Source organism: Typopeltis vanoorti, chromosome 12 (assembly GCF_054136105.1).
Source record: "Typopeltis vanoorti isolate ZY-2024b chromosome 12, IOZ_Tvanoo_1.0, whole genome shotgun sequence".
In the NCBI taxonomy this organism is placed as follows: Eukaryota; Metazoa; Arthropoda; class Arachnida; order Uropygi; family Thelyphonidae; genus Typopeltis; species Typopeltis vanoorti.
In genome coordinates, this window is record NC_143560.1 from 100,227,138 (window position 1) to 100,243,444 (window position 16,307).

Here is a 16,307-nt window from a genome sequence, read left to right on the forward strand (position 1 = left end):
TGCCGCATAAAAAGAGACCCGACTGTACTACGTGCAGGCGCAAACTTCACTTACGTGTCTGTTTGCTTACGTGGGAAAAAAAGGATTAAAGCCTAGCTTATAAAATTGCTTGGTATCTTTAATATATATATATATATATATATATAAATCAGCTAACGCCTTTTTTATTCCCGTATATATAGGGAGTAGGCGAGGCCGTTTTTAGCCCTATTTAACTTTTGGAGACTGAGTGGGCAGTTCAATCTCCACTGGTACCCAATCAGAGATAGCTGGCCCAAGGCTATCACTAATTAAGCGACACGCAGTGAAGAGTGACGGCTGAACAAGTGCCACCATCTCGTGGTCCCTAACCCTAATACTCGTATTTAATGACTGTGAGTTCTACGGTCGATTTTCTTGAGTTTACGGGACGAAAAACCCGAGTTTCCGGGAGAAAAAACCCGTTTGCCCGTGCCAGAGATTGATTAACTCGGGAACCGGTCGAAAAAAAGCTTAGAAAAATTTCCTCTAGTCGCTGACTAGACTCGAAATCCAGTTTTTTTTTGTGCGGCCAAACGCCGTGGTGTGCAACACCACATCCACTGAGCTTCACAGGCTATTTTAACATTTATCAAATCTATATACTGTATATAAAAAGATAAGCCGAAATTTTTAAAGTTTTTATGTCACGTTTTTGTCTTACCGGCTTACCAGCCCGAAACTCGGGGGATTGGGCGTCGTAGGCGCCAGGGGGGGAAGAGGCCCCCCCAGTATATGTATATATATATATATATATATACTAAACAACAATCTAAGCTACAATTTGCCTGATTCCCATAGCGCAGTAATCCAGTACTGGCGCTCTAAAATTAGCTGTCGCACACATTAAACTCATGTCACCTATTCAAATATGACTGTTACTATTCTGTTTTTTATTAAGCTGGAAAGTCCATGTTTTTTACCTTGTTATTTTTATATCTTATGTTTTTTATTTCTCACCTGAAGAAGTCGGAACACCGATGAAACTAGTCGTGATGTATTAAAGGTTTTTGTTATACTTTCTCGGGTTCTAGTCAGTTAAATTTATATATATATATATATATATATATATATATATATAGTTTTTGTAGTATGTGTAAGAAAATCAATACCAACTGCAAGAGTTGGTACCTTGTCAACCACATGCTATAATTTGCTTATAATTTTATCGATATTTCTTATTGTATATGTGATTGGCTAAATGATATGTATATTTGAATTCCTATGTGTTTTCAAATTAATATAAAGAATCATTTTTTTGTTTTTTGTTTTTTGTTTTACTTTAGCTAGAACTGAGTGACACAAGTGATGGACAGGTTTTGTAGCCCATAAAGATGAAGATAAATTTGGAACTCATAAAACGATGCTCTTCACGTCATTTATTACCAACTGTAGGAGACAACTATCTTTCTCGAATAACACATCTTTATCTCCAGGAACAGAATGTAAACAAGATCGTAAGTGTTGTTAAAATGATATATTTTAACTTTCTCTTCTTGTGAGATTTACTATTGGAACTTCACTTTAAATTTAATATACTGTTTTGGTATTGGTGCCATATTCTTTGATGCTTAAAAAAAAGCAAAAAAAAAACTATATTAACAAGCCGCTAAATGGGCACACAATGCCGATGTAGCTTTGCTTCCACGTTCGGAATTCATCGTGGTCTCACCGAACACAGACAGACACTCACGCGAAATTATGTTTTCACCATGGAAATCAGAAATATGTCTGTATTTTTGAAATAGAAGAAACGAACGATTTAATGAATAAGTAACGATTTTTTCATCGTATAACGCCTCCGTAGCGCAATTGGAAGAACGACGGTACATTGCGCTCTTCGATTGAAATAGGCCTAAGTTCGATTCTCGTCGTGACGAGAGGAATCCTTATGTGGACTTTTTCAATCCCAGGTGAGTTTTTTTTCTCTCCCGGAAACTCGGTTTTCCATCCGGCACACAGACAAATCGGCCCTTCAGAACACACGCAATTTACAGACAAAAAAATACTAGTTGTGGTGGGCGGTTGATGGAGGTTCGGTGTAGTGGTGGAGATAGTAGGTGTCCTCCTGCGATGAGTCTTCGGACTCCTTGGAGGTGTCACGAATAATAATAATAAAGTACCGATCAAATATCACATTGCTTTAATGTAAAATATGGCACTTTCGGACATTTCTATATAAATAGAAAACATAGGAAGTACTAATAAGAACTAATTTACAGATCAGTAGTTCATAATATGAAGAAGTAGAAAAAGAATATGCGAAAAGAGCGTAAATTCATGGGAAAGTGATAAATAATATTTTATTATGATAAAACCTAGCTTATAAAATTGCTTGGAATCTTTAATATATATACTAACAAGTTTCCTGCCTGAAAATTCGCGTCAACTTTAAAACGCAGTGCATGACAGGTAGCATCATCTATGGGGAGTTTAGTATACCAGTTTCAACTTTCTGACTACGTCATTCAGTAGGAGGCACTCTTTTGACTAACACTTGCCATGCTAAGCGGCTGTAATTTTAAAAATTGAGTGCCGCGCCGTGATAAAGTTTTTCACCAAAGAAGGACTTTCTCCAAGTGCTATCAAACAGCGTTTGGATGGTTGAAAATTTTTCTACTTGGTTATGCTATAAATTAAAGATGCCAAAAAAAAATTATTTCTTGGTTTAATCCTTAAAGAAATCCTTGAGAGATGTCTGTTCATTTTTTGTATTCATATAACTTAATTAAGAACTAGAATAGCAAACGATTTTCTCTACTAAAATTTATTTGTTAGTTTTGGTGGATATATGTTTTTCATATAAAATTTTTCATTAACTTTCTTTCATTTAATTTTTTTCATATAAAAAGTTTTTATTAATTTTTTTTCATATAAAATGTTTTTTCAGAAAATATCTTTTCTTTTGGGATATATAAGAAGACGTAAAATTAATTAATTTTTTTTCTAGGTGTTTATCAGAATTTTCCAGCTCCTCCTCGTAGTATGATTATACTATGTATTTACCACCTCAGAGTATTTATTTGACTGAAATATATGATGTTACATAGCATAAATAAGAAATGTATGCTCTAAAATATTCATTCCAAAGGGGAGTTAAGCAAAACTGTCATCATTAAATGAATTCGCTTGTACCAACAGTTTGCAGACATACCACCGCCCTACAACTTCCGCATCCTAATTAGTACTGTGAGTTCTACGCTCGATTTTTCCGAGTTGTGTGATTAAAAATCTGAATTTCTCGAGGTAGGGGGTGATTCACTCGCTTGCTCTAGACCACCTCCTGAACTAGCTGAAAAGCCCTAGGTGTTTCCTCTGCCGATCTGGCTTCATGGAACTTTCCACGATACATATGCACTGTTGGTTACATAAGATGAGTCTTAACAAAGATAGACAGACAGAGAGAGAGAGAGAGAAAGAGAGAGGTATCCAATTGGATTCAAAAGCTGCTAATAGCGGCTTTTGGATCCAATTTTGAAAGTTGGTAGGGTATCGTTTGATCTTTGTAGTTAACAGGCCATACTAAATTTCTTGATGGATTTGAGCTGAGCTCATGTCATATCTGATAAAAGACAGCCATAATTTAAAACGTTAGAACACGAACGCACGAAATCCGAACAAATATGATATTATTATTACGTGACACCTCCAGGGAGTCCAAAGACTCATCGAGGGAGGGTACCTACTCTACAACTCTCCGTCTCCACCACTCCACCAATCTCAACTACCTTCATCATCTACAACAAATACCTACCGCCGACCACCACCACTAATGTTTTCACAAACAAGCATCCATGCCCACAGCGGGATTCGAGCCCGCAGCCTTTTAGCTGGAGAGCGGATAAGCTAACTACTCGGCCAACCGGGCTGGCTGTTATGTTATGCTATGTTATATGCAGAGGCGGCTCGTGCATACTGCGGGACTGCAGCACCCCCAATTTTTCTCGATATATAAATATATTTATTAATTTATTTATATTTGCTTGTAATATTTAATTTTATCATCAACAATCCTATACAATTATCTTATTTTGTATAAAAAATAATAAAAATCCATCTTGTAGCACTTAGGACGCTAGCAGTACTGTGTTTACATAGTGTCATATTGCTACGCGCGCAAGCATATGCACGTCATAATGAGATACGAGCTATTAGCGTAATGCGGCACTGTCCGTCGCGCAGTTCCACTGTTGTTTATATGCAGTTTGCACCAGTAGTAGAGTGTCTTTGCTTATCGTGTTTACTCCGTCTCTTTAAATATTCGGACATTACAATTAAAGACATAACATTTGTTATAGTTTTTATTTTAGAACATTATTGGGGTTATAATAATGGATTTTATTTTTAAGTAATTTTGAATTATACTAAAGTGTATAATTTTATCGATAATAAACAATATTTTTTCATGTTTAATTTTTTTTTTTAATTTTTACCATAATTTTGATATTTTATCCAAACACGTATACACTGTACTTACAGTGTGTATGTATATTTAGAAAGTTGCAGCACCCCAACGATTTCAAGCCACGAGCCGCCACTGGTTATATGTTATCATATGTCATATGTTATGATATGTTACTTTCTTTTTATGGAAGTGATAGTATCGTTGCAAAATCTAGATTTTTTAAACTATGATAGACGTTTTAACGTATAACAAGGGCATCCACCTCGTCAGCGCATATCAAATTAATTTTTTTATTGATCTGAATGAAGATTGAAGATCATTGAAGTAAGACAATTATATTGTGTACTAATAAGATGCAAATGGTAATCCAAAAATATTTAATATAATGCTCACAATTATATATATATTTAACAGGATGTTGTGGTTACCGAAAATTTGAAAATAATATATTGCTTTCACAAATTTAGTTGCTTTGGCGGTAATTCACAAATCCTAACAACACCGCTTTTAATAGATTTGTATATTTTATTATTCACAGTGAATTTTATTTCCCATCAGATATACCCAGTATGTTCATAATATATGCAAATGTCCTCATAAAACACTAACAAACAATAATTTTTTGAATAGCTATGTCGTAGTCCCTGTTTTCATCAAATCGCTAACTCTTAATAAAGAGTTCACCGACCTCAAGAAACCGTGGTCTACATTGGCTGAGAGATTACTTCTTTCCTGAAAAGTAAACATATTAAATGTTGATAAACATTCATTTAATGCTTCTTCCCATCACAGATAAATCCGTATTTAAAATATTTCCCGATTACGTCCCTATAAAAACCGAATCCCAGTGTTTTACATTCCTCCTCATATAGTTTTACTCAGAAGACAACAATGGACCGAAACAACTGTCAGCTTTTTTATTAGAGACAGATGCCAAGAAGCATGTCTTATTCCGTTCCCTTCCTGAAATTTTGAGATATCGAGATATCTCCTCGTATACACAGTACTAATTCTGTGCACACGTTTCCATGAGTTCTTCTAGTTCTTTTATCTTCACCCGACATTCCTCATGTCCTCTCCATTAACTGCAAGAAGGCCCTACAATCCCAGGAGAGACAACATTCGTCCCTCAATATGACTCTTATCTGTTACTACTGCTTTTATAATCATCTTCGTTTTATTTTTATTCCCACCTTTATGATTAATTTTTAATTGCTGTTTTATTGTATTCAGTAATCTGTTTTTATTATAAGTGCCTTGAAGTAACTTAAAAAAAAGAGATGGGACACGGGATTAGTAAGCTTTAATAAAACAAAGCTCGTTAAATAAAACTTTGCAATTTTTTCATTAGCAAACATTTGAGCGATGCGAATCTGAACGATACAGATAACTCCATATTTCGGTGCGTGATGATGATTCGTTATTACGTGTCCTGGGATAGAGATTAAAAAAGCTGGGAGGATTGATGCTGTGTTATGTGTGTGGATGATTTTAAAATGTAAGAAAAACGAAAATAGAATTATAGCCATTGTTTTATGAGATACATGCTCATGGTTTTTGATTCTACCAGTTATCGGTGTGACCAAAGTTGGGGGATGCAATCGGTTGCATCCCCCAACTCGTAAAGAGAGAATTTTAAAACGCAGTTTTAATTATCGTATACCCCATATTATAAGTGGCGTATATAGGATTTCCTAAGGAAATCCTATATTGGGATGTAGGGAGATTTCTGAATTAACTGAGATCTAAGTACAGTTTTGTTTAAGCACATACCTGAACTCATTTGATTCAGTTTAATTTTTATTTTAACAAAGTACTCCAACCGTATTTTAAGAAATCAAATCCTTGCAACTTTTCGTTGCAAAAGTTTGGTGAAGTGAATCGAAAATTGCGAGGATGTGCTAAAAAATTGTGATAATCACCATGAAGGAATTGAGGTAGAACCATGTAACTTACACATTAGTCTACATATTCTCCACGAAGTGTTATACACTTGTTACAACGCGGCTGCGTCATTTGCAATCCTCTGAGAAAAAGTGTTTCCCTTGTTGCACAAATTGGTCTATTTTTGTTCTAGGTGTTTATCAGAACATTCCAGCCCCCCCCCCCTCCTCGTAGAACTAATATCGTATTAGTTCTACGAGGGGGGGGGGGACGCTAATTTTCTAATCCGTATCATCTAGTGAAATATATATACGGTGTGTGTGTATGTATATATATATATATATATATATATATATATATATATAATTAGTTTGAATGACTATGTACCGAGAATGAAAAAACAACAAGGTTTAATATTAAGATAAAACTAGTTGCGTTGAATGATTCAACTTCTTCAGATATCACATGCAAAGAATTATACAAAAAATGACAGAGACGCGATAAAATTACATCAACAGATCTAGTATAAAAGACAATAGTACATTTTAAAAACAGGAATGCGAACTTGAGTTCTAAATTAAAGTTGACTACGTGAGTGAGCTACCTCGAGTGCGCCAATACTGAACAGAGGCTATGTGTGCTTCAGAGAGATTGAAGCTAAGGCTGCTGTTAATATGGGATGAATGTAGTGAAATTTCTCTAGATTCCATGATCTTTCTTTCGAGTTCATCATAACACACATGAATATTAGAAGTTTTGGGCCAGTCTACGAGGTGTTGGCAGTCTTCATCCGAGTTAATAGAGAAGAGAACGTGGCTAGAGAATGCGCTGGCTCTGGTCCTGTTGTAGGAAATGTCTCTTTGGTGTTCTTCCATGCGCAAAAGGATGGATTTAGCTGTCTGGCCGTAATATGGTTTTCCACATTCACACAAAATCTTGTAGACTCCTGGATACTGAGTAGGGAGATGTTTCACGTTAGGTTTACTTAGTATGGAGCGAAGTTTTGGAAACGTAGTGAAGCAAGTTCTAATGTTGAATTTCTTAAGAATTTTTGCTAGTTTTGGGGAGAGAGAGCTGATGTATGGCAATGAAATAAAAGCTCTTGGGGGAGAAGAATCTTCAATAGCAGTAGAGTGATGGTAAGAGAAAAATTTATCAATCTGTTTAAGAGAGAAACCATTGTTGACAAGACCTTTTAAGTAAATGGGGTTCATTTTCAATTTCTGTTTCATCTGTAAGTAAAGATCTGGCTCAATGTGCCAGGGTTGAAATAATACGAAATTTTTGCGGAGGGTAGTGATGGGAAGAAGCATGAAGGTATCTGTCTGTGTGAGTCGGTTTTCTAAAAATTGATATTTTGATATTTTCAGCGCATCTCGTAAGTTTTAAGACCAGAAAGGAGAGATAGTCGTTGGATTCCTTCTACGTGAGCCCACTCACGTAGTCAACTTTAATTTAGAACTCAAGCTCGCATTCCTGTTTTTAAAATGTACTATTGTCTTTTATACTAGATCTGTTGATGTAATTTTATCATGTCTCTGTCATTTTTTGTATAATTCTTTGCAAGAGATACCTGAAGAAGTTGAATCATTCACCGAAACTAGTTTTATCTTAATATTAAACCTTGTTGTTTTTTCATTCTCCGTATATAGTCATTCGGACTAATTTTTTATAATATTTTCTATCGAGTAAAGATGAACAATAATATATATATATATATATGTGTGTGTGTGTGTGTGCGTGCGTGTGTGTGTGTATTTCTGAGCTTCTACTCGGTTGTTATGGTACATTTAAAAAAAAATAGATATTTAATGACTTTAAACCGAGATAAAGTATTAAGTTTTAATGAAAATGATACAACTAGTTTCAGCCTTTTACAGCCTTCTTCAGGTATCCACTAAAGGTAAAACACAATAATAAAAATTGAAGTTACAAAAAACTGAGAATTACAGGCAAAAATGCAATACATAATTGACATAACAACGTTGTATTTTTTAAGTTGTTCTATCCAACGCGCCATTGTTTATAGCGGTGCGTGCTTGTGAGTTCTCGTGAACGCCAGTATTGAACAACTGCAGCATGACTATCAGGGATGTTGTAACTTAAATTGCTGTTCAAATGTTCAGGATTAAGTAGGATTTTTCTGGATTCCACAATTTTCCTTTCAAACTCATCACTGCAGCGAAAAATGTTTTCGGATTTATCCCAGCAAACTGAGTGACTTTGGATATCATTATGAGGATTGTTTGAGAAAAGAACATGACTGGATAGTGCAGATGCATGTGTTCTTTTATAGGAGATGTCTCTCTTATGCTCCTCTGTACGTCGTTCAATAGATTTGTTAGTTTGTCCAAAGTAATATACACACACACACACACACACACACACACACACACACACACACACACACACACACACACACACACACACACACACACACACACACACACACACACACATATACAGGGTGTTCGGGATAAATTTGACATATTTATAATTAATTATATTTTTCCGTAAGTTACATGTATTAACACACACTTCTCTTCATTTAAAAGTTTGGACCCTTCTTCATTCATATACAAGATGTCAGAAAGGATGGATAGCTGGAATCCACCTGAATCATGGAAGAGAATAACTTGTATCATGATGATTCGTGCCCGCCATCAAAATAAGGATATTACGACTGCTGCCCAATGCTCCCTGAATACAGTAAAAACAATCAGGCATGAACTAGAGACTTGCAATGGTGACTACGAGGATGTAGCAAGAAGAAAGATCCCTAGCAGACGATCTGATTGCGTTCGTACAGCAGAATTCCTCGCAAATCTGCAGGAACAGGTGTTGAAGAACCCTGGCATTGGAATTCGGGCTTTGTTCGTGGAGTTGCTAACTATAGTCAAGCCCTGGATAACAAGGGTAGCCAATGGTAGGCCGTATGTATGGCAGCAGGATTCGGCCCCTTGCCACACCTCTGGGAAAAGTCAAAAATGGTTGTCTGAAAATTTCTACGACTTCACCAGTCCAAATGTTTGGCCTCCAAACTCCCCAGACCTTAACCCCATGGATTATTTTGTATGGGGCGCAGTTGAAAAAGACACCAATCGCACTTCCAGTAATACAAAAGCCCAGTTAATGGATAAAATTAAAACACTTTTTGCGGCCCTTCCCAGGGAGACTGTAGCATCAGCTTGTTCGAGGTTCCGAAGCAGAATTGAAGCTGTGATCGATGCTAATGGTGGTTATTTTGAGTTGATAGTATTGTAATTAACTCTGCCTGTAATGTTTTTTTGTCAATTCATTAAATTTAATAGATACAAAGAAGATTTTCTTTTTCCTTACGAAACTGTCAAATTTATCCCGAACACCCTGTATATATATATATATATATATGTGTGTGTGTGTGTGTGTGTGTGTGTGTGTGTGTGTGTGTGTGTGTGTGTGTGTGTGTGTGTGTGTGTGTGTATGCCTCATGCAAATTATATTGCAACTTGATTTTAGAATATCGTTAAAGTCCTAAGAATCGAAAGTGGTTCAGAAATAATATCTTCTTTGCTGTATATATAATAAAATATTTTTGTTGATTTCTTGTCAGACAAGGTGGACGTGATGTCATGCTTCCATGAAATATGCAATAAATGAATAAACAACTAAATTACGTTGCCAAGAGCGAAACAGGTCGTAGACGTTGACAGTTTACGCAACAGCTTGTACCATTTTCTTTCTTGACGACGTAATTGCATAATCATTAGTGTTCTGAAGGTCTAGTATATTAAAACACTATAATTTCTTTGCCCGATTTCATACACCTGTTGATGTGCCGTTACTAATTTTTTTTTTCATTTTTGTAGGAAAATCTGGCTATGTGTAAGAATTTAATTGCCCTTTACCTCTATGAAAACAGGATATCTGTCATTGAGAATCTTGATCCGTTGGAGAACCTTGCTTGTCTTTATCTTCAGAATAATCATATTACAAAAATGGAACATTTAGACCAGTTGAAGAATCTGAAGAAATTGTAAGTTAAATAGCGTTTTAACAGATTACTACACGAAACAGCACCAAAAACAAACACGGCAAGTAATATCTATGCAAAGATAGGGTACTTCAAAAATATTAAGTATAGAGAAATTAAGAAAAGCGTCACAAAATTTCAAAACGTAAAAAAATTAAATATAATCTTCCGTGTTTCTAAATAATAAGCTTATACGAGGGTGTGCTGAAAAGTTGTGATAATCACCATGAAGGAATTGACATGTCTTCTTATATATCGTAAGACAAAAGAACAAATTATTACAATTTGATGAAACATGGAGGTTAAAGGATTTACGTTATGTTATTTCTTGTGGTTATGTCAGTTGCTTTAATATCATTTTTGTTCTAGGTGCTTATCAGAACTTTTCAGCCCCCCCCCCATTGTGATTATTTAATTGTAGCATTGTGTTAATGGTAATATGTGATGGTTTCTTTCCTCATAATTATTTGAATTAAGAACTATAGTTACATTTACTGGCTGACCAGGAAATTATAAGCCCTTCCTCTTTTACATCAGAATGTATTAAAGAAAATTAAGGAATCGCATTATGCAAATTAGGAAATCAGTGATAGGATCACAAAATATGGCCATGTTATCTAGTATGTTCAGCCTGAATAAGTAAAAGCCATGATATAACCTTTATTTAGAATGTGAGGATTTTTTGATTCCGATCGGATTCTGAATGGTTCATCATCATCATCATCAAATTCCTGCTATGTACCCTCAAGGGGTATACGGGATATGATAGTACTACATGAAAAATTTACATCATTACTAACTTCCTATCTACACTTTTCCTCCAAATCAGTCTGTTACTTGTCAAGGTTTAATAGGTATATTGTGAACTATGCTGCTGGCCTCCCGCGATGAGGCTTTTGATTCCATGGAGACACCCGTTAACAACAACAACAACAATGATATGTTCATTATATTTACTGAATATGTAAAAATTTGTATTTTACTTCAAGACGGCAGGATCCCCCCCCCCCAACCTCTGGTTTTGCATTCAGGAAAACATACAAACCTGCCAGAAGAACGCATGCAATTTACAGACATAATACATCGGCCTCTTAGCTTTAGCTGCATCGGTTGTCATTCAACAACCACTTCGACAAAACATAAGATATAATTTACAGAATGTTTTTATGATGGTTGAAAATCCGAAACACAATAAATAAATAAATAAATAAACTATTGAAATCGCCGGATTACCAGTGGTTACTATCACAGAAGTAAATAAACAGAGCTTAAAAGAGAATCCTGACAGTGGTTTGATGTCTTACTCTTCTTCCTTTAGTCCACCTGAACTACGAACAAGGAAATAGGAAATGCGACGTTTTTTCCCCACTTTTTTTTTACCGTATTTATAAACAAATGATTTCAGACAGAAGAAACTGTAGCAATTTGTGTAACTGACGATTTCCAGTGGAAAGAGGGTACACATTCAAAATTTTGATTCGCGCGCCTAGGGATTTCGTGGTAGCACTCAACAGGATAAAAGGCTGCGCCAAGCGAATTGTGTTTGAAGGTAGGTCTTTTCGTGAAGGAATAAAGTTGCTTACAAACTTGGATGTTTTGTAATATCTCAAAGACATCATTTTCATCATTTCAAGCGGGGAAGAATTATTGGAAAACTGGAAGGCCACATAATTACTGATATTGAGAGAGAGTTTGGAATCTTCCATAGCATTGTATCCAGGCTCTAATTTCAAATCAGAGGAATGTGATCCAGACGTTTGCTAAGAGGTAGACCTTGCTCTACCGTGGATGTTGGAGACAGATTTTTGGTTATAACAGCAAAACATAATCGATATATTCCACGGCAGGTCAGCTTGCAAGTCGGCTCCATTCAAGTACAAGTACGCGAATATCTCGACACATTGTGGCAAAACGTCTGCGACAAGTAGGCCTATAGTCTGCGTCCACTTTATCCACAGCTAATTGTAGAGTGATGTTGTATCCATAAAAATTGAACAAGATACCAGTGGGCTAATATACTCTTTACAGATGAGAGTCGTTGTAGTCTATTCTCCAATTCTAGACGACACTTGTTCTGGCGTGAAAGTGGTGCTACTTACCATCCGAAAATGTTTTCGAAAGGGAATAGATACGTCGTGCTGGGATCATGGTGTGGGAAAGCATTATGCTTAATGGACGCACCGACTACAAGTGCTGGAAAAAGGGACCATGACTGGTGAACGATATTGCTAAGTTCTTCAACCTCATGATAGATTGTTCCGTGGTGCTGTAGACGAAGAATTCATTTTTATGGATAACAATGCCACATCACATCTTACATGAGCAGCTGAGATACTTCTTTAGACCGAAGTTATTAATTGAGTCGACCGGCCAGCATGCTACCTAGATCTCAATCTTATAGAACAGTTTGGCACGCAATAGGGAGACGCGTTGCTGCTCGAAATCCCCCAGTCCAAAGAAAACAAACAAGGGCTTACTTATCCTTGCTCCGAAGTAGGAGTCGGCTAGTTTGTCTCAAGAACTCCTGAATCACTAGGTGCTAAGCATGGTAAGACGTTGTGACAGTTGCATCTCATTTCGGAGTGGACATATTCCATACTGAAATGTCTCTCCGCACAGTTTTCCATAAGCACTGTACATTAATTCCTTAACTACGTCCTTAGGAAATTTGTAACTTTTGTTAAAAACGTACTGCAATTTTATTTGTACAAAATTCATAACACATTTTAAAATATAATATAATGTATTAGTGTGCTGGCAAGAAATATATGTCCACATTTGGCTGTAAATGTTTTCATATACAGGCAGGGCCGTACTTATGCACATGCGCACGAGGCTCTCTAGTTGGGTATCCGAAAAAGTAAGGCCAATTTAGAGCCCGAAATAATGAGAGAGGGGCCCATTATTTCTAGGGTCCTGCTCGTCTCCCGAAAAGTGTAAGTACGGTCCTGTGTACAAGTAAAAATGTAGTTCGTCCTTAACATTTAGATCAGTGCAGTTAAAGTGTTGAAGGTTTTTTATTATTTATTTTTATTTTTATTTAGGGATGAAGGTATATGATTAGTGAATCCATATTTGTACAAGAACAGCTTGGAGACAGCCATTAGCAGGTTGCCTATTCTTGCATTCATCTCAGTTTCTCAAACTTCATGAAATGAGGAAAAAAAAAAAAAAAAATCCGGAGGAGTGTTCGTTTTTGCATTGCACTGCTTAAATGGAATTGCTGGATGATTCAACCAAATTGAAAATCTGTGGGGCGTATCAAAAGCTAGTAATCTACACAAAGTCTGATATCTCTATCACCTACCGAAGTGATGCCATTGCTATTATAGGCATGACGTCAAACTTTCCAGGGACCCTTTTCTTCGACTTTCGTATTTATGCTACATAGGAAATTATGTGCTGTTGTTTAGACACTCGATAGTCTATCATCATATTTTGGAATTTATGAGTACTTTTCTTGGGTTTACTAAACAACCGTTACCAAGTTGTAGATCTGCATACATTCGTTATTGGGGATTCTAATATTAATCTGGCTAGTAGTAATATATTTATAACTGATTTGGGATAATACAGTTTAATGCCCGAGATCCATATAGCACTTTTGTAGCATTTTTAAAATGTCAATCGAATTTGTCGTAGAAACAAAGAAATTACAGAAAACTTGCTAGACACGCATGTGGACATCTGTTATAAAAAGTTACTATACTTGAGAGATAGGGTGTTGTTATTGTTTATTGATTTTTATGGCACAAAGACATCAAAGGTCATCATACTACGCCAGGACACAAGTTACAGCAGTACATATGGTAGACCGTTAGTAGGACAATCACAGACATCCATGCCCACGGCGGGATTCGAATCCGCAGCCTTTTGGATGGAGAGCGGATATGCTAACCACTCGGCCAACCAGGCCAGCTGAGAAAGAAGTATGCCACATGCGCTTTCAAAATTGCTACTCCTTTTTCTCTCGAGGATTGGCTCTACTGCATTAGCTGCATTTTGACCTGTTAGTTTGAAACACTATTTCTCTGTTACATTTTTTCATACTTTTAAGATTATTTATTTAATATCTCGTTTTTTTTTTCTTCTTTTTTTTTGAGCTATCCGATAATGTAAGTAGGAAAAACTGACAGGTGATCAGTACACTTACTCTTTTGTGTATCGAATTTCTATTGACTGAAGTTATAGTTAAAAAAAAAAAAAAAAAGAAAAGAAAACAAAGAAAGCAAAAGCAGCGAAAATCTGAAATGGAACTTTCTGTGTTTAAAGAAAACGATTCGATGTCGGTTCAATAAATGCAGATGCTACCTAAGTAATAGGAGACAAAGGTAATTAAAACATTTCAGAACATTTCAGAGCGGTTCAACCGAAGGACATGGGCTCATGCGCGCAAAGAATACTAGATGAATAGCGAATTTGCTTGTCAATTGATGAATTCATTCCATCCATCTACTAGTTAGTGGTCAGTAGAAATTTATTAAATCCCCAGCTAACGAAACGCTTTTCCATTAAAAATATAAAAAATAAAAATAAAAAAGTAGCCTTAAATTAGTTAATTTAAACACTCGCAAATTACTTCAAGTCGATATTAAACTGAAGCTACAACGACTTTAAATTATTTAAAAAATATAGTCTATTTGGAATATTTTCTCGAATAATTGATACCTTCATCTATGAACTTTCGTATTTTTTATAGGTACATAGGCCAAAATGCAATAACCAAAGTAGAAGGTTTAGAGGCACTAAATCATCTGGAAGAATTGCATATCGAGACTCAGCGGCTATCAGAAGAAGAGCAACTTACTTTCGATCCAAAATCTATAAAAGCAATCGCAGTATGTATTTATGTTGCAAATATAAACTTGTGTTATGATAAGTAGAACATTTCATGTAATGGTTCTAATTAGTTTCTATGCTTTTTCGTATGAAGATATTTAAAAAAACAGCAAATAACTTTCGGCGCTGAACATACACTGAGGTCCCTCTTATGAGGAATGTTTACTCTACATTTGTAGTGCACTCTTAAGAGGGGTATCTCTTTATACTCCTGTTCCTCTCTACATTCTTTTTTTAACTCTGTCTACATAACGGAAAGGAAAATCACAACTAGATTTTCTTTAATTGATAAAATCCTCAAGAGAAACAAAACCAGACTTGCAAATAAACAGTAAAAAAAGAATTGCAAAACACTTCTCATAACCTAAAAAAATGTCTTTTAAAAGTGAATTTTTTTGATTGAAAGTACTGCTAACTTCCTCAATAACTACTTATTTCCCCTTTCCTAATTACTCCTTCCAAAATTAGTTGGGTTTTAAAAATGGTGCCTGTACTTATTTGTGCTTTGACATCACACTCCTAGAGCTGAATATGCTCTTTATATTTGGACTTCGTTTAAAATTTCCTGTCACATTCTGTTGTCCATTTGCTGGTTCTACTGCTTTCCTTTTTTTCTCCCTTTTTTTTAAAAAAAAATAATTTTAGTAGATTAGTCCCTTTGAGGAATCCTGCTTCTGGAATTAACATGATAATTTTTCAAACTACTTTAGGCCACTGATAAGCAGAATGATGTGGATGGTACACTATCACCTAAAGCATATACAGTATAACCTATGCTACAGTGGGAGAGTACAGATTGCTTTATAGCTTAGAGACTATCATATCAGCAAGCTAGCTCTGCATCGATGGATGAAGTAATATCAATAGAACACATCAATTAGGAAATTTTGTCTTTCTTTTTAATATTTGTCAGCAAATGTCCTTTGTAGTGACTACATACCTACCTACCAGGGTTCAAAATAATCCTATTCTCTAGCCAATCCATAATTGTCTCTGTTCTCTTCCAGACAGTAGAGAAACTATGATAGAATGACAATTTGGAAACATACCTATTGAAGAATCAGAAATAACATATGTTCATTAAAAATCTGCAAGACTTTACTGTGCTCTTTGACTGGAAAGACCTTGGCTCGAATCCCATCTACCATG

At 35.7% G+C, this 16,307-nt stretch overlaps 1 protein-coding gene across 5 annotated transcripts in view; it reads left to right on the forward strand.

Annotated features, from left to right (window-relative positions):
- Positions 1-16,307, forward strand: part of LOC150101062 (protein phosphatase 1 regulatory subunit 42-like) — a 78,379-nt gene that overhangs the window by 44,106 nt on the left and 17,966 nt on the right. For 4 of the 5 annotated variants that reach the window (XM_090401774.1, XM_090401773.1, XM_090401776.1 and 1 more), the window contains exons 2-4: positions 1,305-1,475; positions 10,156-10,322; positions 15,019-15,157. In XM_090401774.1, the coding sequence (XP_090257900.1) occupies positions 1,353-1,475; positions 10,156-10,322; positions 15,019-15,157 (429 nt within the window). In that variant the 5' untranslated portion in view covers positions 1,305-1,352. The remainder of the gene's footprint in view (positions 1-1,304; positions 1,476-10,155; positions 10,323-15,018; positions 15,158-16,307) is intronic. The other variant, XM_090401772.1, reaches the window with a different exon arrangement.